Genomic DNA, 25071 nt, shown 5'->3' with positions numbered 1-25071 from the left:
GTTTTGTACGTTAGTAATATATGTAAGTGTCTGTTAGTCCGTTTCTGTTAAGCCTTAACTTTATGTCTTTAAAATATATTTTCCTTAAATATTTATCTTTTGCAGTTTGCATTGTATTAATATATAAATTCAGATTTTGTCAATGTTTGTTTGACAAGAAACGCAAAACAGTGTTTATATTCAAGATGTGGTTTTCAGTTACGCAAAATCTATGCGGCAGTGGATGGAGACTGGGGATCCTGGGTCGGATGGACAAATTGTGATACGAAATGTGAAAGAGGAAAGCAGTTCAGAACACGAATGTGTAACAATCCTGCCCCGCTTCACGGCTGCGCAAATTGTACTGGAGAGGGAATAGAAACCAAAGGTATAGTGTGGTTCTGTCGTTTCATAACCAAAATCGTCGAAATTTCTTTTCTTTGTTCGATTCATTATGTACAGAACAATAATGACCGAACGAATTTGTATCATTTAAATGCTGGAATGCTTGTTAATGAATCATACGTCGTATTGGTCGTTGTGTAAGAAGGACGAGACACAATAATTTAACATGTTTACATGCATGATGGTTCATATCTGGCTTGTCTAAGCGCAATATGAACTCTTATTTCTCCATCGTCCGTCATTTGTCATCTCTCATCAAGTTTTGTTTTCTGTACACTTCGGATGCCACAATTTTGTAGTAATGTTTTTGATAATTTGGAAAAATTAGAATATTGGTCATCTCGGGTAAAAATTATATAAATATGTCAATGTAAGAAAGACCCATTAGACCTTTGTAAGACTTAATTGGAAAACTTGCGTTCAAAACATCATGTATGGATATTGGTTATCTGGGGATAAACAAATTGGTTACAAAGTGATATTTGTAACATAGACAATAGAGTCTGCTTGTCAATTTCCATTTCCGACACTTGATCAGAATGATTTTCTTTATGAAGTTTCGAACAATTTATAATATGCGGCGTCTATGGTGAAGACTTATGTCAGTAGCTCAAGTCTTAGAAGTAACTGTTATAGGTTATGCTTATTAAACCTGATCAGCGAATATTCCGGGTAACAATATGCTTATGTGTAACCATGCTAATGAAGGCCATTTCGGATCAAAAGGAAAGACACAATGCGTCTCTTTCCATTTAATGATACGTTAAAACTCCATCGATTGTGAACATGTAACGACTTTTTTGTTGCATTTGTATTAAAGCACAAAACGTATTGTTACAGCTTTCGCTGACTGTTGGGAAATAAAGCAGCATCTTGGCAAAGTGCCCTCGGGCGTCTTTCACATAACAACATGGAAATCACACCAAAATGAGAGTGTTTACTGTGATATGAACACTGATCATGGAGGATGGACTGTGAGTGCTTTAAGTAGTGCTTACAGTATATACATAATATTTAAACCGATTGGAACAAGTGGCAAATAGTCTTTACGTTTTAAATTACCCATTTTAGGGGGCATATTATAGGTTAACGCTTGATATATGTTTAACTCAATTGGCTTTAGTTACCAACCATAAACAAGCATATGATAAGTGTATATACAAAGTAAAGGCCATATGTTGGCGCTTTATATATGGATACTTTATGGCCACATTGTTATTTATATAACGTTATTCATATGTTCTAAAATCTTAAATAATTGAAACACAATAATGCATTTGTTTATTTTACATCAACCTAGAGTGTGTCCCTTTATTAGCATCATATCATATATATTGAACACTGAATTGTGCATTACCAGGAAAAAGTACCTTATTAATACTCAAGTGATTTTATATCGATGGCCGAAATTGCATATATCTGATGCAGAATCGATCAGTCTGAAGAAATCAGGTTCGACAAATGCTTTTACTTTTACTTTGTTAGGTATTCCAACACCGCGTTAACGGGAGTGTGGACTTCTACCAAAACTTTTCCTCATTCGAGAATGGCTTTGGATCTCTGCAGGGTGAATTTTGGTTGGGTATGTCAGCGTAATGATCACATTGTGCACATATGTGATCACTTGTTTAAAGATGCACTCCCAAATAAGAATACCACAATTTACATAATTGTTTTATATACCAAAAAGGAGGAATACACCTCGAAAACAATGGTCTTATGAAGGATACCGAGTTTAATTTGAAAGAAAGGTGCGAAAAACACTGTCTTTCTACCTTATGAGTCGGTAGAAGATTGCGCAAAATCTTTTATTTAGCACTCACGAATCATTTAATATGTTTGCGTTTTTAAATACACTGTTTTAATCTTGTTCTCAGTAATTGATATTTTCCATAAATGCATTATTTAGTAAGTAGTTAAAGGTTTATCACTCATAGCTTATGTTTGTTATACAAGTATATGTATCGATTTTGAATAAGAATAAGATCGTCACCTTAACAATATTGCTGCGAGTCGTTGATTAAATGTGTTGGCATAAAGAACAAGTGTTCCTCTGTGCTACTTGTTTGCGCACTACCTCGTTCGAGAATTTGAACATTGTTCCGGTTCAGATTCCCTGGTATGGTAGCACGAGAACAGAGATTTATGAAAATATCAGATAACCTACAAATAAACAAGTTTAAAGAGAAAATTTGCAAACTGAAATTTACATGCAACATCTGGACACTTTTTTAGATATTTTTAACTGCAATAAAGAAATATATAGACATATTAAAGGCGCCGTTGTCGGTTTAATATGTGGCGGTAGATTATATGATAGTTTATCAAGATATATGTCATACCTCATTTTAAAAAAAAAATAGTGAATGGTGGTATTCACGTCGATACAGTTTAAAACATTATAAAGGCAAACACTTTACTTTGCCATAAGTTGTTTTGTTACATACGTCCTATCTATATAGCGTGTAAAACTATATCGAACAATAGGCAATGCATAGATGCATTATCTGTGAATCTTTATTGTCATATATAATTGGCAAAAGTATTAAATGCTAACTATATAATCTACTTGCAATATCTGTTTTTCAGGCCTCAAATTGGTGTATGAAATGACATCCCGGACAACGAATGATCTAAGGATTGATATCGCACGAGCAAACGACAGCACCGCATTTGTAGTATACACTGACTTCAGTGTGGGAGCCGGCACAAATTATACGTTACACGTAGGAAATTCACGGTCAGAAAGTGGTCGTAAGTACGAGTATGTTTTTAAATGTTTTAGTGTCAACATCTCCATTTTAAATTTAGCATTTTTTTTTAAAAAAAGCCCCGTTAGTCTTAAGTTAGCCGCTTCACCAGTCGAACTTTTGAAGGTTTTATGCACCCGTCCTGCGCCCCTTCTCTCCTTTATAATCCAAGATTATGTCTTTATATCAATATAATGGGATATTTATGAATAGAAAAGAACACTATTTTGTTAATCCAATCTGGTTACAGTTAAAAGTTATCATATTCATAAAGTATTACTAGACAAAATAATGTTAATTTAAGTTTTGCTGCTTTATCCTAGAAGGCGATCCCAAGCAGTAAAACTGTATCTGAAAACTATTGCTCATTCGTACATCCAACACTCTTCCATAAATTTTACAGTTATCTGAAGACAAATATGGGTTTTACGTAAACATTTAACCGTACTGTCAAAATGCGGAATAACGTATGCATACTTTAAGCATGCATTTGATCAAATAATTTACTGTTTAGTTGCAGTGCTTACAGATGGATTCGAGCCGATTAATATCTTCGCGAACAGTTCCGCCTTTTCCACATGCGACCATGACAATGACGTTTGGCCATCAAATTGTGCTCTTGTATTTCATGGAGCATGGTGGTACAACTATTGCATATATTATTCGAACCTGAATGGCCATTACTACACACCAGGAACATATGTCGCCAACAGAACAGCTATGACGTTTGATAGCAAAGAATCATTAAAAACTAGCAAAATGAAGTTCATGCCTACAGTATAGACATTTTTTACAAACATGTATATGTCTAGTCTAGTTTTGGAAATAATGTACTAAAGTAAACCATACTTCATTAGGATGAAAATATGAGTTAGTGTATTTAAAATACTATCATCGATTGTATCTTTATTTTCATTGCATATTGAGTTACCATGGTTATATTATATTTGGATATATTACAGAATAACACAATAATGACACTACTGATACGGTATAATATGTGATTAACATACGAAAATCGGTCCTTATGAGGATACATGACATGTTCAGTTTTTTTTAATTTTCTAAATGTGCTATGTTTCAAAAATGAAGTGCTGAAGTTTTAAGCTTATATCTTGAATATTGACTGATTGAGGACACATTTCAACAAACTTCCTGACATTTTCTCTCAGTCACAGTATAGCCTTTGGAGAGTGAACATCGCTCAAGTATAGTAGTAAAGGTTAAACTAATAGGGTTGAGTTGGTAGTTTATCAGTATCGCGTAATCGATTAATAAGGAGTGTACCCCTGTAATAAAGTTTTCTGACTTGTTTTCTGTTCTTTCAATTGTGTGCAAATTATGTTGCCAATCACACCTCTTCTTGATTCATGTCTTTAACGTCAACAGGTCGCATTCCAATTGTTCTATGATAGATCTTGTTTTAATTGTCAGTAATATATTGTAGCACGGGCAGATATGTTGCCGTTTCCTTGGACGAAAAAAAGCGCATGAGACGAGTCGTGATGGTTCAAATGGCTCTCACTGGTGTAGACGCCTTAGTTTCGTTTTGAGTCGGGAAATAATGGATTTATTTTTGTTTCTTGCGCTCGTGGACTTTCCTGGCCTTATATTTCTGACCTGAAAATAAAATATTTGTGTAGCAGTTGTCAACAATGATTTTAGCGGCATGTTTGGGATCATAATAAATTGTTTTTAAATAATCTTTCCAAGAAGCAATGTTCACAGTTCCGAGTTCACAGCATAAATGAACAAATTTAAACGTCTTGTATCAATTGATATATTTTATTTTTTCTCTCCACTGACGTCACTATCAGATTTTTTATCTTTACCATCTCCATCGTCGGTAAATACCATATCAAATAAATCTTGAAAAGAGCTCTTGTGCTTTCTTAATGCCTTTGTCACGGATGAAGTGGTACTGTGTCCTTTGGAATGAGTTTATCAATATTAGCCATAATTTTGGTATGCAATCTACTGTTTCTGAGTGGTAAAATGTAGTTATCTATTAAAGCTGTATATTTGGTGAAAAAAAAACCTTTTCGTTATAGGGTTGTATGCGCTCTGTTGCCATTTCCTGCGCCTCGCCATTTTTTTCTCCATGGTCTATAAAAGTGTTGTAAAATTTACAAATTTTTCGTCGTTAGTTTCTTGGGCTTTTTTCCACGATTGTACATACGCCTTGTTATCTTCTACAGAATCATCCTGCTCAATGTCACTATTGTCTTCATATTTTCGTTTTTATTAACTCTCTATGTTCAGGACACCAACCATTTTTAACGTGTCTATGCACGTCATGTGTGGTATCAAATAGTTGTCCACAATCATCACAAGCTTGTCCTTTATCCATATTTTCTGGTGATGGCTCTTTTACGATGATCTCCGTCTGAATGCAAGTTGCTGAATGATGAATGTCTGCTAAGAGTAAGTCTGCTTGAGAAGATAAGCTGCTAAATGAGTATTTTTTAAAGCTAGCGATATTTTAGTTGGTTTTATTACCGATATATTCAATAGAATTCTAGATTGTGGAGTGTTCCCTAAAGCATGGATTAAAAGCATTATTATTCCTACACACATAAAAGGAGATAAAAATGATGTAGCGAATAAAAGAGGGATAACTTTGATGAGTAACTTTGGGAAACTATTTACTTGTGTTTTAAACCAGAGGAGAACTGCCTGGTGCGAGGAGAATAATACCATATCTGATGCGCAGTTTGAATTTAAAAAAGGTCCACTGTCGAGGATGTTTTATTCTCCATTCACTTATCGAAAACTATTTAAATGCAAATAAACGTTTGTATTGTTGTTTTATTGATTTCAAACGCTGTTTTGACTCGATATATAGAAATGCGTTGTGGTTTAAGCTAAAAAACTTTGGCCTCAATGGAAAAACACTGAGAATTATACGCAATATGTATCAATATGTTAAATCATGTGTCAAAGGACGTGATGGATACTCAGAGTACTCCGACATAGCATTAGGCTTAAGGCAGGGGAAGATCATTTCTCCGATAATGTTTTCATTGTACATCGAAGACCTAGAGCTATATTTACAAAAAAGGATAAATTGTGGCATAGACATTAATGATTTATGTGTTATACTTTAATTGTTTGTAGACGATATGTGTACACCAGGCGTGACACCACAATATCTACAAACCTCGTTAGATAGATTTTTGAATATTGTACAAACTGGGGCTTAGAAGTAAACGCTGCTTGGACGAAACTAGTAGTATTTAGAAAAAGAGGTGCCATGAAAAGAAATCAGTTATGGGCATATTCTTCTGAAACCGTCGACCTCGTATATGCTTTTAATTATCTAGGGGCAACGTTAAATTATACCGGTAATTTTAATCTTAGAATACAGGCTATGCATGGAAATGCATTGAAGGCAATGCATACGTTGCTAAGCGAGCTTAAGCAATACGAGACTATGAAAAAATTGCGTTACAGTGATTCGATGCGTTTGTTTCCCAAATTGTGTCATATGTGTGTGAAGTTTGGGACTTTAGCAGGTCTAAACTTTTAGAAAATATTCATCTTAATTTTTGTAAGATATAATTTAATGTTAGACAATTTACTAGCAAAGTTGCTGTATACGGAGAGCTAGATCGTTTTCCTCTGTATGTATATAAACATATTAAATTTTGGTTCATGTTTTATTAAACGGACAACATTATTTTAAAGGCTATGTTATCAAATGACCATCTGAGTGTTGAAAATAATAAACCAAACTGGTTTACTAACGTAAAGCAAATGTTATCAAGGTATGTATTTTTAAAAGTCTATGAAAATGAATTTTTGCAAAAGTGGCATGGCGGAATAAATAACAATGATGTACCGACCTTATATACCCTTGTCAAAAGTATACTTTATATTGAACCGTATTTAGAAAATATTATTTCAAGACACCTTAGAGTTGCCCTTACCAAACTACGCGTGTCTGCTCATAGTCTGAGAGTCCATACAGGAAGGTATGGACAAAATAGAATTGAAAGACATTTACGTGTATGCAAAATTTGTAACGTTAATGTTATTGAAGATGAATTCCACTTTATCCTTATTTGTACTTTTTACCAACAAACTAGAGAGAAATATATAAAGCGTTATTATAGACTAGGACCTAGCATGTTTATACTGGTACAGATTCTGTCACCAGAAAATGAATCTAAAATATTTACGCAATGAGATATTGTATCTAAAATTTATAGCACTATTCTCATTATGTTACTATTCACTATGTTTTGAACTAAACACTATTTGTCAATTATATTTGTATAGTGAACATGCTTTATATCCTTTATATGGTGAAACGTTTATATTCCTTATAAGATCCATCCTATTACCTTATGTCTTTTAGTTTAATTTGTTTAAATTTGCTTATATGTTGCAAAAAACTAAGTAGTTTACGTGAAAAAAAAATTGTTCTGTTCTGTTTTATAATATTGATTCTTTTGTGTAATAGATGTACCTGCACTCACTAATTTGTAGCATCAAACATACTTTGTAATTCAATATATGTAAAACAAATTGGAAATAGGTGCTCTTTGCTGACAGTTTGCAACTCTCAACTAATTTATTAGGGTCAATTGTGTACACAGCGGGGATTCGAGGGACCGTAAATTGTCCTCTTGGCAAATAACCAGATCTGTTACTTCGTCTGTAAATCGTGTATTTTGTGAATTTATAGATTTTTTCCGAGTACTGGAGTAGTAATTTGGTACTCGAGTACTCGGACGATCGATCGGGCACTCGAGTACTCGGTTACTCGTTGCCATTCCTAGTAAAAATACGTGTAAGTCTGCGTTTCTATCATACTTTATCGCTGTTACTGATGTACTTTTAATTATAGAATATGGTAAAATTGTTTAACATTATTTTAGAAGTGGTGTTTGAATATTGTTTTAATAAACAATGTTAGCTAATTTTCGTTACTTGTTTATTATTGAATGAAAATTAAACACTCCAGCGGGTAAAGGTATTCTCCAGCGATCTACTTTAAAGTGTCGTCTGCTCAGGTTTAACCTTTGCTTTACCATGTAAAGTATGGACTTAATGCATACGAATGAGAAGCTACAACAAATCAGATACGAATGCTGTTATCTGATTGGCTATACGATACAAAACTAAAGCTCAACTAAATTAAAGCTGTTAGTTGCTGAAATGAGAATATCGATTAGAAAACGACACTTAAATATTGATTGCACGAACATTTGGACTAGTTTGAACTTGTATAACGTATTTGTTAATGTATTGTCTGCTAATAATGTAATTTTGGACAGACGGCACACCAGCGCCGTTTATTGACCTCTAGTTAATGTACATGCATGCGCTGACCATTATAAAGGTAAAGCAAAGAAGAGTTGGTTTGACAAAGGGATGGAGCGCCTAGATCTGTCACCAGATGTACTGTCAAGTGCTTCTTCTTTCAAACATATCAACATGTACTCTGTCACCTATGCTGTGTTATTCATTAAGTCTAAGCCTACGTTTCTGTGATGTGTATTGTCTCATGAAATGTTTCTTAAATTTGCATACATGGGTTCACACGCACGCACACACACACACACACACACACACACACACACACACACACACACGCATGCACGTTACTTTATTTGTAAACGTAGGGACAATTGGGATTTAGTGTTCATTTACCGGTTTAAACCTTGTTTAGTCTTGCTTCGATGGCCGTTTGACGGCGGTAGCATCAACATTAAGTATTGTAGATATCTTGATTAGTGTGTGATATGTCTATTTTGTGTTGTACGTCGTGAGTCTCTATCTATTGTATGTTAGGCTTTAGAACAAGAATGGATTAAATGGTTGGATACTAGGCTTGTTCCTGTAGTTATTTTAGTTTTTAATTTACACATCCTGTTCCAAGGCGGTAATCTTAACTTGTTTTATATGAGTATATTGAAATAAATGTAATTTAATATCTGTTAGAAATGGGGGATCACAATAATATCAAATACATGTTGAAGCAATGCCAACTTATGATACTTATGAACATACGGAATACTATTATCCTGTTTGCGTTCCCATAACGACTTAAAATTACAAACCTAGGTTATAAGTGTCTTCAACAGATTCAGATAATTTTTCGACATCGCTTGATACCCTTATTTCAGAGCGTCTGCTTTAGAAGCGGAAGATCGCAGCCGCGTCTTTAGGTATAAGTTTATAGCATATGCATTCTCTTTTTTATATCAATAGGCTATTTAATATTCATGGGCTATCTACGATCTGATCAATATAAATACCGGATAATGATATGTTGCATCGCATTGCTAGATATATCTGCGCTATTATCCACTGTAACCTTCTGTGTACAATCGAACACAGTATTTGAAAAATAATAATATGATGTTAAAATGAGATGATCTAGTTTCTATAAAATATAAACTCTTGGCTTTACTCAGAGGAATCTTAGGAAGAAACTAGAACGATGGGCAAATGAGGCGCCTCTTTTGATAATTGTTATCCTTTCCAGTTCTGACTTGCCTGGACAATTATTGACAATAATGAAGGATGATCAGTCAACTGCTAGCATTCAGCGTGTTTGACGCCGACCTCCCTGGTTGTCTAACGGAACAGGCAGCCGCAATTATCCGTACATTGTACTGTTTGATGCCCAACACAAACCTTTGTGTAAGTAATGATAATCAAAAGTTTGGTAGCGTTAATATTATCTATATCGATAAATATATAAATAACGGGGTAAAGGTTTTTTACATATAAAACTGTCATTATAATGTATCTGGATCAATGTATTGATTCGCACTTTTCAGATAGTATGTGAGTTACTCTGGCGGTAAGCTCAGTTGGAAGACCACCTAACCTACACACGAGTAGTCGCGGGCTCGGTTCCTGAACTTGCCGCATACATTTCTGTAACGCGCAACGTGAGTGTCTTAGAACGGTTATATATTGGTCTGCTGTCAGGTACTGAATCGCATATATATGTCAGAGAGTATGTGAGTTATCGGGATCGGCTAGCTCAGTTTGTAAAGCGCCTGACTTGCGAGCGGGAAGTCCCGATTTCGATTTCTTATGCGCCTGTTACATCTATCAAAAAAATAATTGATTACAACTTATTGAGAGGCATTAATCAGGTCATTAAATACCATGTTGGGTCAAACTAAAGGGTTTGAAGTACTTAACTGGCGAAGGTGTCTTTTGCATCAGATACATTTAAGTGTGGGCTTTTATTTGAGATCTGCGTCATGGGTGTGTACACTGTACATGTTTAAACGTCCCGCTGATATATAATACACATTTAATATATGTTTCTAAGTAACACAGGTTTCAGAATGCATCTCGAAAGTGAGCTTACGCTTATCATGTGTACACATGAACTGTACAGCATCACGAGGAATTCGTGAAGCGGCGTACACAGACGAGGACGGATTCCCCTGCGAGTTTTACGAAACGTTCAGACTTTAAAAGTGTGCCCACATGTAATACATATATTATAAGAGGATTCTTAAATCTCCATGCTTATATAATTGAGTAGAAAAGTTTGTTTTATTCCATGTTGTTTTTCTGCACTAACATAGACATGCAATAGGGGTTTGTAGAGATTATACAATATATTTTGCTGATATATTGCGTAATGGTAAACACATGACAGCTTGTTTAATTGATATTATAGCTTACCGTTCTTGTTTCAGTCCATCAACACATCATGATATGGGCTCGATTCAAATGAAACCGGAAGCGGTACCGGCGATTTATTGAATATATATATTTGATATAGTTCGTAATTTGGTGTTTGATTTGCATTTATTGTATTTGACCTCTCAGTAACTCATAAACTTGATGATGTGAGAATTGTATGTTGTTTATAACATGCATTAGGTTTTGTTGTGTTATTGAAATGAACTTTTCTGTATGTACGTAACACATTTAAACATTTACATTTTGTCTTGTATATGTATCTGTTTTGTATATATAATTATATGGTACTCATATATTAAGTCTAGCGAGAAATATAATTTCCTTTTATATACACATGTTGTGAACCGATCATTCAATCTACAAAGTTTTGTGGTTTCTTGATTTCTTTGCGAATATGATTTACTTTGGAAACAGAATGACTTAAATTATTTTTTATAAAACAAAAGCAACCACATCAAATTTACAAAAGTACAATGAAATCTTCAGGGACAAGTCATTTAGTATAATATTGAAATATAAACTCTGTTTGAATGTACACGATAAGGGCTCAAGAGACCCTGAACGAAAAACACAACCTTACAGACACCACAAACAGACCACACACGCGTCAAAATAGCTTCATCAATTAATTACCGCCTGTGAACGGTCAGTGAAATACAAGTGTACAGACACCACCAACAGACCACACACGCACTAATATAGCTTCATCAATAAGTGATGGGGTTACCGCCTTTGAACAGTTAGTGAAACACGAGTGTACAGATATCACTAACATACCACTCATGCATCAATATAGCTTCATCAATAAATGATTGGACTACCGCCTGTGATTGGTCAGTGAAACACAACCGTACAGATACCACAAACAGGTCACACACGCGTCAATATAGATTCATCAATAAATGGTGGGATTACCGCCTTTGACCGGTCAGTGGAATACAAGTGTACAGACACCACCAACAGGTCACACACGCGTCAATATAGCTTCATCAATAAATGATGGGATTACCGCCTGTGAACTGTCAGTGAAATACAAGTGTACAGACACCACCAACAGGTCACACACGCGTCAATATAGCTACATCAATAAATGATGGGATTACCGCCTGTGAACGGTTAGTGAAATACAAGTGTACAGACATCACTAACAGACCACTCACGCGTCAATATAGTTTCATTAATAAATGATGGGATTACCGCCTTTGAACTGTCAGTGGAATACAAGTGTACTTACACCACCAACAGGTCCCACACGCATCAATATAGCTTCATCAATAAATGATGGGATTACCGCCTGTGAACGGTCATTGAAAGATAAGGCTACTGTGGATTTAAACTAATTGTTGACATTGTTCTTTGCATTAATACATTGGCAATTACATATATTAATAGTTTATTTTGTAGAAATACGTCGTTTGAATTCAAATGTTTATTTTAGTTTTCTTTTTTATAATTCATTATTTCTTTTTTTTTGCAAAGCTCTGTTTATACACCTGAACAAGTTTCAAATAATGTGTTGTTATGCTTGCTAAAATTTGAATCTAAGGGTGTAAGATGCTTGATACGCTTTACATATTTTTTCATTGTCTGTAATGCTACAATTTAATGACCGGTGACCCCATATATGTGTGGTACATATTTTTTGGCTGTAATGCTACAATTAAATGACCGGTGGCCCAATATATGTGTGCTTCATATTTTTTTATTGGCTGTAATGCTACAAGTTAATGACTGCTGGCCCCATGTAGGTGTGGTGTATCATATTCATGTTATTAATATCAAACTATTTATTTACGTCATAAACATAACAGTAAAAAACTGAAACTGATTTATTTCATTAAACGCCTATTTCTATATAAATATTCAATGGCGTTGTACACACAATACAAAATATAAGAATCACAAATTATAGAACAAAATCAAACACTGAGACATATACCATATAAAACATGTCAAACGTAGGTAGCAAAACTATAAAACAATAAGAGAATTATTAAAATATTAACAATTCACGATACATACTACTTCTAAAAATTTAAATAATCTGCTTTAAAAAATGGATCGTTGTGACTAAAATAAATTTATACATCGATGCCACGAATAACAGAGGCTCTAATCAGCTGAATTATATTAATAAAAATAAAAATAAATTATACATGAGCTTGATTAAGATGATAAAAGTACACTCAACTTAAGACTTTAAACACTTTAAATTACAATATATTACAATAAAAAATAAATCAGGATTCTAAAAATTCATATAAATATCACAGAACACAAATAACAGAAACACGGATAAGTCCAATCAGTCTATCTTCTATTAAAACCACAGTATGAACAATGACTAGAAAAATGCATAAAAATCTCTAAAGAAGTGAGTTTTAAGATTCTTTTTGAACTGTTCTATGGAAGACGAGTTCTTGACGTGTACAGGCAGTTTATTCCAAAGAACTGGAACAGTACTACTAGACATATTCCGCAGAGAAGGTTTTTTCTATGTCGTACAGTAAGCACTGTCTCCACGCATATCAGATGGTGATGTTCAAAACCACGTGACGTTATTCACAAAGTTTCAATTGTATTTCACTTGATTTTTTTTAAAGTTCGGAAACAATGTTATATTAGGCACATTTACAAACATATCGAATTAATACGTTTTGTTGTGTTTTGTTTTAATTAAAACTGACAACTGAAATCGATCTTTGTTCAAACGTTGTGGCTGGTATTGTATATATTCATCAAGGGAGATCATTTCGTATGTGATTGGAATTTAAGGAGGTCGAATTGTTTAACAGAGGATTCAAATATGTCTAACCAATGTTCGATCTGATTTACATATGTTTTCGTTTAGTATACCTTAGCATAAGACAGTTCAAAAGAAACTCAACTCGTAAAATTGTAAAAAACCAACGTTTGTTGTCGTTTCCTGCATGAGACCTAGAGACGGTTGTCCGGTTAGTGCAGTGGTTAGCGCATTCGCTTCTCACCAAGGCGACCCGGGTTCAGTTCCCGGCCTGGGCGTATATGAGTTTGATAAGGGGTCACCAAGCAAGACAAGTGGGTTTTTTCCGGGTACTCCGGTTTCCCCCACAACACAAGACCACACTCTAGCGCTACATCGTGCCAACGAGAGTGACTTAGTTTCAGCTATCATATCACAATCGTTGTAAAATATATAACGTTTAAATTAAACCTAGAGACGGCACGCTTCATTCAGCCAATACGGGTTCGAAACGTGATAAGGGCCAAGAGTTTTTAGAGCAAGTGTTGAGAGGTTTTTAAAAGCGTTGATGCATTTGTGGACATTGTGGTATTCAATCGATTATTCTATATCAAATATTGCAATCAGCAGTAAACATTTTTGACATAATTCATATATTTTGAATGTTACTCGAAATTGACCGTATAGTTTCAAATTCCAGTTTTAAATCCACCCATTATATTCATGAATACCATTTCACAAAACAAAACCAAAAGTCTTGAAACATTCAATAATTATTTGTTTAATCACTGAAGTACATATTTGCGAAGACTGTAACATCGGATGAAGTCGCTAGTCATTAAATGGGCTTGTGCCATTGTTTTACAAAACATCGACATACTTGAAACTCTAAGGAAGTATTAGGGACACTTAATTACAACACATTATCGCTTTTTACCTTAAAAGTTTTATTTTTTATTCATTTATTTATACAAACTTCCTCACAATGTTATTAAACAGCAAAAGTTAAGTTAACACTTTGATCAAATTTGTTTTTTCGGTGTGTTACCTAAAGCAGGAATATTTCTACTAAATACACCTAATACTTATAGTTCAAACGTATGCCTTACAACAAATAACTCGTTTGTTAATTAAAAATAAAAAGTCATATCTTTTTTTTTTATATTTATTTTTAGACACTTTTACCATTCATACATTTCATACACACATAAGAGTCAAAGTATGCACTGACTTGTGAAAACAAATAGTAATAAGCTAAAAGGTAAACCTCAAGTACTTTAATGATATGATTAGGGATCTCATCTCTAACTGCAGACGAAGGAATACAATTTCGAATATCTAATTTGTAAGGTTTCTGACTAAGTTAAGACTAAGATCCTTAAATACAACGAGTACTTGTAGTATTTTTAACTGAACTTGCCCATAGACTTGTTTATGTTGTCGCAAACTACAATCCTTAAATTTGCTTTGCAATCGGCATCAATATTGGCATGACTATTCAATTCGCGTCAATTCGCATCCTTGTGTCTATGCAATTCGCATTGACATTTCTTTTTCCATGTTTTTGTAATACACATTGTCTGTATATTGCTAGCAAATTTCAAGATGGAACAAACAGCTGTATGTCTAACGCCTAACGCCAAACCGCATTACGCTTAACTGGATTTCGATTACGAAACTAAAACATGTATTTGTCAACTTATTACTGAAATGTTACGTTGTTTGAAATGGAATTGTATTCATATGCTGCAAATCGGATTGTGTCTATTGCTAAAGTTCAAACCGCGATACGATAAAACTAGATTTTGATTACGAAATTGAAGATGAGCTTTTAAATGCAAGCTCCAACTAATCACAGAAAAGTTACTCCCTCTGACTTTAAAATTCGTGGGATTTCTACTAGTGTAATGAAATTAAGTAAGACTACGGAGTATTATATTATCTTAAAGCATTCCCATATTGTATTTAGAAACCATATATTTATTAATCTAGTATACACATTCACATTGTACCTTATAGGATTCTTTTTTTTAAATTGTAGTTATAATAGCATACATTTCGTAACGATTTTGTCAACAGTGCACATAGTTTAAAGGGTACTATTTTGTAGTATTTTTTTAAAGTTTATAATAATTATAATGATAATAATAATAATAATAATAATAATAATAATAATAATAATAATAATAATAATAATAATAATAATAATAATAATAATAAAAATGAAAATAACATTAATAATTCCGGTTACTCATGTCGAGTAACCGAGGTTATCAACAAGTGAAATGTTAGTTGTTATTAACCGAAGGTCAACGTAGGGTCAATTCGCATGAGTTGTTTATCGCTCTTCTAAATTTCTATTGGTCAAGTAAATTCTCGCTTTACAAGTAATAATCCTTTGTGGTAAAGCTTTCTTTCGAATCAAGCCATCGTCAGTACAAGGTGTGTTAAAAGTTATGGAATTAATTTCATCGTCATTTAAAAAAAATAAAATTATATTACAACTATTTGATATTAATTATATTGCTTCGTCAAAATTAATTTTATAAATGATATGTAATATTTATCGGCTTCACATTATTATTGGTTTTCATATGTCTAGTCATGATCGATATTTGCTCAGCTGTTTTTGACAGAGCGCACGTGGTCAGCGGTATACTACGTAACTATACCTTGGTTTGTTACTGTAAAGCTGTATGGTAATGATAGCTCCCGCTTAATTATCTGAGCTGAGAAGACGCGTTCTGTCATTCGGGTTTTTGTTTTCAATACTTGACTTCAATATGCATCTTTTCAGCTCAGGGGAAATTAAAATTTATAACTGTGTGGGACAAGTATATTTATTATGCAATAGTGATTTAGTGGCTCCGGCCTTGTCATAAAGTAAATATTAACGATAAGAACTGTAAGTGATATAAGCTGTGGTTAAAATAGATTTACTCGCTAATGGTTAATCATGCTGTCATTTCCTTGTTTACTCTTCTTTTCGATTTATTGACATGTCTGAGACGGATCTTCGCGATATCATACACGAGCTGCGGACGGCCAAGCGCGCCAGGTTCGAGACGGCCACGCCGGTAACAGGGACACAGTCCACGTGCACACAGGTGAACACCATGAACGCACCGCCTGCCAGCCACGTGGCTCAGCCGTCAGGAGCACCGACAAGCGCCGCGACATTTAGTGCCACATCATACAGCGACGCGCTACCCATGAGGTATTCGGACGTGCAGGCCGCCCAAAGCCACAGCCCGGGGTTTACTACGCCCTTGGTGAATCAGGCACATTGTGAGCAAGGTATAACCCCCATAGTTAATGTACCTTTAGAGCAGGATGCAACCATGTATATGTCGCCAAGCATACACAGCCATTTGGGAGACTCAGTGTCGGCTTCCATTAAATTTAAGATTATTTCTGGTAGCTATGTCGATTTTGCTCAATTATTAGACCAAGATAAACCCGTAAGCGCTCTAGATGATGTGAAACAATTATCAATAGGCCCGAACGGCGAAATTGCGCTTAGAGCCAAACCAAATACGTCCAAAATATCAAACATTGAACAATGGACCGACGCCTTTTTTGTATATATAGCTCTTTATTCTTAACCGCTCACCCTAATAAAACCCAAGAGTTGCTGAAATACGGGCGAGATATAAGGCTGGCAGCTAAGAAATTTGCTGGACTTGGCTGGCTCGAATATGACCAGCAATTTAGAATGCGCCTCTCATTTGACCCATTGAGCTTTTCATTTGGTAAAATTGACAATGAGTTGTGGCTTTTGTCTATGGGCCCGTCACTCGCTGTCGTGAATAATGTAGGAAAACAAAATTCCACCAAATGTTTTGATTATAATTACAGGCAATGTTACAACACAGCATGCAAATATCATCATTCTTGCCTGATGTGTAACAATCATCACCCTTCTAGGTACTGTGCTTCAAATGGAAGAGGCTATAGTCACAACAGTGGCCCAGCACAGTTCCGTGGCGCAGCCTACCACGCGCGTCCCGCTTTCAACCGCGGTTACTTCCGCTCCGCCTTTAAGCAGTACTCTCGCTTCCCCCAATCAGGCAGACCACGTTATTGAATATCAAAAGTTAAAATCCCCTGGCTACTCACCTATTAATGTTGAACAATTATCGGTTTTTTCTTTTACAATACCCAAATAGAGAGCACGCAAAGATATTAGAAAATGGTTTTAAACATGGTTTCGAGCTAGGATACTATGGAGAGCGGAAATTCTTTGACTCAAAAAATCTAAAGTCCGCTGAAGTTAATCCGGCAATTGTTTAAGATAAAATTAACAAAGAAATTCAAGCAGGCAGAATGGCAGGGCCTTTCACTGAGCTACCCTTTTCAGATCTCCATATTTCGCCATTAGGGCTTTTCCCAAAATCGGACGGAGGGCACCGTCTTATTACCCATCTCAGTTTTCCGAGAAAAACCGGTGGTATAAATGGGGGTATTAAAGATGAAATTAAAACTGTGTCGTATACGTCATTCGATAAGGTGGTTGATATGATTCTCGATTTAGGCCCAAATTGCTTATTGGCTAAAAGAGACATAAAATCAGCATTTCGGCTATTGCCTATTAATCCGTGTGATTTTAACTTACTGGGAATGAAAGTACAAGAGGCAATATACATCGACCTTAATCTTCCGTTCGGTGTCAGCTGCGCCCCTTTCTATTTTGAGGTTTTCTCAACATTTATCTATTGGCTTGTAAAAACATTATCAGGACTACCATCTCTTGACCACTATCTAGACGATTTTATTTTTGGCGGGCCTGATGAAACAAACGATTGTGGTATATTACTAAAATCATTTCATACAATTTGCAACGGAATTGGTGTCCCGATAAATGAAGAGAAAAGCGTAGGACCCACAACTGTTTTAATATTCCTTGGCCTTGAGATCGACTCTTGCAAAGTTATTATAAGGATCCCACTCGTTAAAATTGAGGAATTGAAGTCCTTGCTGTCACGTTATGTTAACAAGAAAAAAATCACATTGGGTGATCTTCAGTCATTGGTAGGAAAATTGTGTTTCTTTGGCCAAGCTATTCGCTCGAGTAGAGCTTTTTTACGGCGCTTTTATGACTCTATGTCTGGATTGGAAATTAAATTTTACAAATTAAGGATAACGCAAGGCATGCGCGAAGACTTTCTTATGTGGCTTAGTTTTTTGTCAGAATTTAACGGCCTTTGTCCCATTTCTGAAAAGGATTGGTATGAAAATGAAAACTTGCAACTCTTTACCGACAGTGCGGGTAGCGCTGAGTTGGGCTGTGGGTGTTTTTTCAACGGCAAGTGGGCTTTCTTTCAATGGCCCAAGCACTGGATAAAAGATAATGTCATGAAGGACATCACATTTCTCGAAATGGTCCCAGTTGTTTTAGCCATTTACTTGTGGGCGCCGCTGTTGGCAAATAAGCGAATCATTTTTCGTATCGATAATTTAGCGCTAGTCTCTATAATAAACAAGCAAACAGCAAAGTCAAAGCGGGTAATGAAGCTAGTGAGAAGATTTGTTTTGAAATGCATGCAATTTTATATTTTCTTTAAGGCAATGCACATTGATACACATGCAAACGAAATTGCTGATCCAATTTCACGCAAACAGTGGCAGAGATTCCACCGGCTAGCACCTTTAGCTACTCGCCAAGAACAACTGCCAGAAAATTTTCTGTCGCTGATCTCAGAAATGAAAGTAGACGACTAATATCGTCGTCATTGTCAGTTAACACACTGGAGTCATATAATGTAGGGCTTAAAAGGTTTCGGGATTTTCGATTTCTGTATCAATACCCGGATACTTGGCCACCGGAGGTCGATCATATTGTCATGTTTTTGTCATACCTTTCTTTAGAAAAGCTAACATACAATACCATTAAGCTCTACAAATGTGCGGTCGGATGCCAATGCAAGCTTTTCGGTCACCAAGACGCCACAGAAAATTACATTGTTAATCGTATACTTAATGGCATCCAAAAAGGCAAACCGCACTCTAGAACAAGGCTACCTATAACGTTGGGCTTGCTAGAAAAAATAATTGGAGTATTACCTTTTGTTACCACCAATCATTATGAAAGTCAGTTGTTATCCGCTGCTTTCAGCTTAGCTTTTTTGGCTTTTTCCGGGTGGGTGAAATCACTGTTACAAAACAAGAGCTAACAAATAGGGTAGTTGCAATTGATGACGTGTTTTTGGCCTCGCCAGAAAATGCTCTCATTGTGAATATAAGGGGTTCCAAAACAGACCAAACATCCCGTGGCCATAGTATAAAATCCCGAAGGCTACTAAGAATACATGCCCTGTGTTTGCCATGAGGCAGTTTATTGCTAGACGGCCCAAAATCAGAGGCCCCTTGCTCTGTCATCTGGATGGCAAACCATTGACACGCGGTCAATTTTCAGCTATATTGAAAAAGTGCCTCTCTACATTAAACATTGAGTATTCTAAATATAATACACATTCATTTAGAATAGGTGCAGCAACAACCGCCGCTTTGGTAGGCTGCCCTTTTGACATTATTAAGGCCGCGGGTCGATGGAAGTCAGAGGCTTATAAATCATACATCAAAACCGGCAACACACAGTCATTGCCCTGTTTAAATTAACGTTTTAATTTAGTGTGTAGCAATAACCGCCGTTCCGTTAGGCTGCACTACTATCTGGCATGTGAAGAAGTTTAATGGGTTTTAATAGTACATGTATACTGTTTCATTAGAATTCGCAGTACCTATGATTTGATCATTTCTCTCATATCGTTGATTACTTTCAATTGATCGGAAACAATTTTTAAGTTTGTTTGTATATTCTTTCATACTTAGGTTCTCCTAAGCACGTATGGGTGGTGGGGTCATCTATCGTCAGGAACGCGTCCATGCATGCGTGGATGTCTGATCCTAACTTGAAAATGGAGTCATGCAAGTTGTGGTGGCAGGGTTACGTGGGCTTAAGCATTAAGGAAATGGAAAGAAAGATTAACCTTCTGAAACGCGTAAACATGTGCCAGCCACCAGCCATGATCATTGCGGCGGGAATGATATTGGAAGGATAAAAATTTCTGAGTTTATAAAGCATTTTAAGATGCTGGTAGATAATATTGGCAACATCTTACCTGGTACCATAGTTGTGTTCTCGCAAATTTTACCTAGATTAACATGGCGCTATTCAAAAAATCACATTGCTATGTATAACGCTAAAAGGCGCCTGAACAGCTTCTGCAAAAATTACATTTCAAAGAAAGGGGGGTGCTTCTTGGCCCACAATATTTCAACCAAGTATCTTTTGCAAGATGGCGTCCATTTAACAGACGGTGGCAACGAGTTATTCAACCAAAATTTGGCAACTTGTATCAGAAACACGCTAAGCTTAAACTCACTTTGCCTGAAATATAACAGTTATATACGAACTGCTGCCTAGTAGAATAATGCGGATCATATTGAAAGCTACCATCTCGTATCAAGAAGGCGGGGCTCCCCTTGTGCTGCCGCCCCAAATTTGTTCTTTGGGGAGTTCAGCTCAGATTATCTTCGCTTCACATTGGCGCTCGGCAGCACCTTTTCTATCCAAATCTTAAGCAAATTTATCATTAACCATTTTAAAGTGCTTTGCGAACATTGCTTTTCCGTGACGGAATTCACTTACATTTGCTAAAGAATGAATACTTGTAATTGATAGTTGATACTAATTTGCATATTTGCTGAGCTGAACTAAATTGTATTGTTTAACTGCTGCAATAATTGATTGCTTATTTTCAACCCTGAGGCTTTGGGGTAGGTCGCCATGGAAGACGCCAAAGTTTGGCAGGTGACCAGTTGGCCTTTAATCGGGTCAACATTTTCGGACCATTTTATTTCAAAATTCATTTTGGGTCAAGTGGGCCCAAAATTAGTTTTTTGCGCTATGGCCATTTGGGCCTAAATAATTTGTGCTGTGGTCAATTTGGCCCAGATATTTATATATGTGAAAGGGGAGTCTCGCCAAACATTCCAAACCTTTTAAATGTAAATGAACAAAAATAAATATGATGAAATGGACAGCTAAGTTGTTTTTCTTCGTTTAAGAAATTTAATGTGTAACATGGAAATGAAGTTAAGAAAGCGTCGACTTATTCAGGTTTAGGAAGAGTATGGTGTCAAATTAAATTGGTTTTGGTCAACTTTGTTGATAATTCCGGTTACTCATGTCGAGTAACCGAGGTTATCAACAAGTGAAATGTTAGTTGTTATTAACCGAAGGTCAACGTAGGGTCAATTCGCATGAGTTGTTTATCGCTCTTCTAAATTTCTATTGGTCAAGTAAATTCTCGCTTTACAAGTAATAATCCTTTGTGGTAAAGCTTTCTTTCGAATCAAGCCATCGTCAGTACAAGGTGTGTTAAAAGTTATGGAATTAATTTCATCATCATTTAAAAAAAACCACCCTACCCCCCTGCTTATTTTAGGCAGCCAAGCGGTACGCTTTATATACAAACATTAACATAAAACGCATTATATTATCATTTTTCGATGTAAATAGTTGCTCTCTTCTGTTGTGTTGTTCGAATATTTCAGTTTTGCCATTACCATCGCTCTATTGAATGACGTAAAACCGGGGAAGCTGGCGACCCAGTGCAGAAAGTTCAATGTGCGCAACGGACATTAGAAGTTGCCAGACGAATACCCCGAAGAATCCAAGTCCGGCGAGGCTCCCATAGACTATATGAAAAAATGTATTTTGTGTCTCCTAAGCAGAATGTGTAAATTATCATGATACCTTGCTTTTGTTGAAAGGGTTTTGTACGTTGAACACCGCGTCAATACCCGTTGTACTAAGTACGCCATATTTTCTATTGGTTAGCGCTCGGCAGCACCTTTTCTATCCAAATCTTAAGCAAATTTATCATTAACCATTTTAAAGTGCTTTGCGAACATTGCTTTTCCGTGACGGAATTCACTTACATTTGCTAAAGAATGAATACTTGTAATTGATAGTTGATACTGATTTGCATATTTGCTGAGCTGAACTAAATTGTATTGTTTAACTGCTGCAATAATTGGTTGCTTATTTTCAACCCTGAGGCTTTGGGGTAGGTCGCCATGGAAGACGCCAAAGTTTGGCAGGTGACCAGTTGGCCTTTAATCGGGTCAACATTTTCGGACCATTTTATCTCAAAATTCATTTTGGGTCAAGTGGGCCCAAAATTAGTTTTTTGCGCTATGGCCATTTGGGCCTAAATAATTTGTGCTGTGGTCAATTTGGCCCAGATATTTATATATGTGAAAGGGGAGTCTCGCCAAACATTCCAAACCTTTTAAATGTAAATGAACAAAAATAAATATGATGAAATGGACAGCTAAGTTGTTTTTCTTCGTTTAAGAAATTTAATGTGTAACATGGAAATACAGTTAAGAAAGCGTCGCCTTATTCAGGTTTAGGAAGAGTATGGTGTCAAATTAAATTGGTTTTGGTCAACTTTGTTGATAATTCCGGTTACTCATGTCGAGTAACCAAGGTTATCAACAAGTGAAATGTTAGTTGTTATTAACCGAAGGTCAACGTAGGGTCAATTCGCATGAGTTGTTTATCGCTCTTCTAAATTTCTATTGGTCAAGTAAATTCTCGCTTTACAAGTAATAATCCTTTGTGGTAAAGCTTTCTTTCGAATCAAGCCATCGTCAGTACAAGGTGTGTTAAAAGTTATGGAATTAATTTCATCGTCATTTAAAAAAACCCACCCTACCCCCCTGCATATTTTAGGCAGCCGAGCGGTACGCTTTATATACAAACATTAGCATAAAACGCATTATATTATCATTTTTCGATGTAAATAGTTGCTCTCTTCTGTTGTGTTGTTCGAATATTTCAGTTTTGCCATTACCATCGCTCTATTGAATGACGTAAAACCGGGGAAGCTGGCGACCCAGTGCAGAAAGTTCAATGTGCGCAACGGACATTAGAAGTTGCCAGACGAATACCCCGAAGAATCCAAGTCCGGCGAGGCTCCCATAGACTATATGAAAAAATGTATTTTGTGTCTCCTAAGCAGAATGTGTAAATTATCATGATACCTTGCTTTTGTTGAAAGGGTTTTGTACGTTGAACACCGCGTCAATACCCGTTGTACTAAGTACGCCATACTTCTATTGGTTAGCGCTCGGCAGCACCTTTTCTATCCAAATCTTAAGCAAATTTATCATTAACCATTTTAAAGTGCTTTCCGAACATTGCTTTTCCGTGACGGAATTCACTTACATTTGCTAAAGAATGAATACTTGTAATTGATAGTTGATACTGATTTGCATATTTGCTGAGCTGAACTAAATTGTATTGTTTAACTGCTGCAATAATTGATTGCTTATTTTCAACCCTGAGGCTTTGGGATAGGTCGCCATGGAAGAAGCCAAAGTTTGGCAGGTGACCAGTTGGCCTTTAATCGGGTCAACATTTTCGGACCATTTTATTTCAAAATTCATTTTGGGTCAAGTGGGCCCAAAATTAGTTTTTTGCGCTATGGCCATTTGGGCCTAAATAATTTGTGCTGTGGTCAATTTGGCCCAGATATTTATATATGTGAAAGGGGAGTCTCGCCAAACATTCCAAACCTTTTAAATGTAAATGAACAAAAATAAATATGATGAAATGGACAGCTAAGTTGTTTTTCTTCGTTTAAGAAATTTAATGTGTAACATGGAAATAAAGTTAAGAAAAGCGTCGCCTTATTCAGGTTTAGGAAGAGTATGGTGTCAAATTAAATTGGTTTTGGTCAACTTTGTTGATAACCTCATCAGCCTTTATCTATATTGGGCTATTTCATCCTATAATATGTCACTTAAAACGTTTAATTAATGTTTAAATGGTTTAGCAAAAACATAGTTCACAAGGAGTTTAAACCAGTTGTTAAGCGGTCTAATAGCTAATAGTTTCTAAAGTGATTTTTTAGAATTGGCTAGTAAATAAATATTGAGCAAACGACAATAATGAGATATACGTTGGTCATGGTTACCTTCGATAGACGACGCGTGTGGTATCGCAATAAGCAGGACTAGGGCTACTGTACATGGCTCCATCTGAAAGTAAGATGTTAAAGGTGTTAAAGGGAAATCGCATTGTGTAAGAAAACTAAGAATAGGTGTATTACCTATTATATTTATTTAACTGATCAACCTCTGTTAACCACCAGAAAACATAATGCAAACTTTTTGTACTCACGACTTCAGTAAGAATAATATATATTTTTACCATTTTATTTATGTTAAATATTCGAGAGCGTTCGAATTATTTTTTTAAATGCGCTATGTGGAAATTTGTCTGTTTTCCATCCGTTCTTTTTATTTTTGTTAATACATTTAATAAACACATTTTTTGCCTATGAAATTATATTTAGAAATATGATAATTGAAGGAACCGTAACACATAATCATACAGCGTAATCATAGTTGTCATGGTTGGTTTGCATACTTTCATAATCAGAGATTCAAATGTGATGTTAAATGAACCGAAATTATTAGGAAGTTTTTAAATTTCAATATATCGTGCATGTGTTT

General features: G+C 35.6%; 2 protein-coding genes across 2 annotated transcripts; both read left to right on the top strand.

The window, feature by feature from the left end:
• Window positions 1–339: 339 nt before the first annotated feature.
• LOC128222375 (ficolin-2-like) lies at window positions 340–4687 on the top strand. The gene is made up of 5 exons (XM_052931350.1): window positions 340–367; window positions 1225–1358; window positions 1870–1966; window positions 2974–3148; window positions 4582–4687. Exons 2-5 carry the CDS (start codon window positions 1332–1334, stop codon window positions 4685–4687), a joined length of 405 nt encoding a protein of 134 aa, XP_052787310.1. The 5' UTR covers window positions 340–367; window positions 1225–1331.
• An 11851-nt stretch (window positions 4688–16538) lies between these two features.
• Window positions 16539–20600, top strand: LOC128222374 (uncharacterized). The gene is made up of 3 exons (XM_052931349.1): window positions 16539–16836; window positions 17467–17586; window positions 20371–20600. Exons 1-3 carry the CDS (start codon window positions 16539–16541, stop codon window positions 20598–20600), a joined length of 648 nt encoding a protein of 215 aa, XP_052787309.1.
• The last annotated feature ends 4471 nt before the right edge of the window (window positions 20601–25071 follow it).

The sequence above is a fragment of the Mya arenaria genome, chromosome 16 (genome assembly GCF_026914265.1).
Source record: "Mya arenaria isolate MELC-2E11 chromosome 16, ASM2691426v1".
NCBI classification, from domain to species: domain Eukaryota; kingdom Metazoa; phylum Mollusca; class Bivalvia; order Myida; family Myidae; genus Mya; species Mya arenaria.
Note: the sequence above shows the minus strand (reverse complement) of the source record. Positions and strands in the feature narration are given on the sequence as shown.

Bases quoted from the DNA above. Each gene is read 5' to 3' on its own strand.
- LOC128222375 (XM_052931350.1), top strand. From the start codon at position 1,332: ATGAACACTGATCATGGAGGATGGACT. The intron at 1,359-1,869 runs GTGAGTGCTTTA...TTACTTTGTTAG, and splicing joins CTGATCATGGAGGATGGACT to GTATTCCAACACCGCGTTAA. The intron at 3,149-4,581 runs GTATGTTTTTAA...AATATATTGTAG, and splicing joins GAAAGTGGTCGTAAGTACGA to CACGGGCAGATATGTTGCCG.
- LOC128222374 (XM_052931349.1), top strand. From the start codon at position 16,539: ATGTCTGAGACGGATCTTCGCGATATCATACACGAGCTGCGGACGGCC. The intron at 16,837-17,466 runs GTATAACCCCCA...TCACCCTTCTAG, and splicing joins TCAGGCACATTGTGAGCAAG to GTACTGTGCTTCAAATGGAA. The intron at 17,587-20,370 runs GTACTCTCGCTT...TTTCATACTTAG, and splicing joins TTCCGCTCCGCCTTTAAGCA to GTTCTCCTAAGCACGTATGG.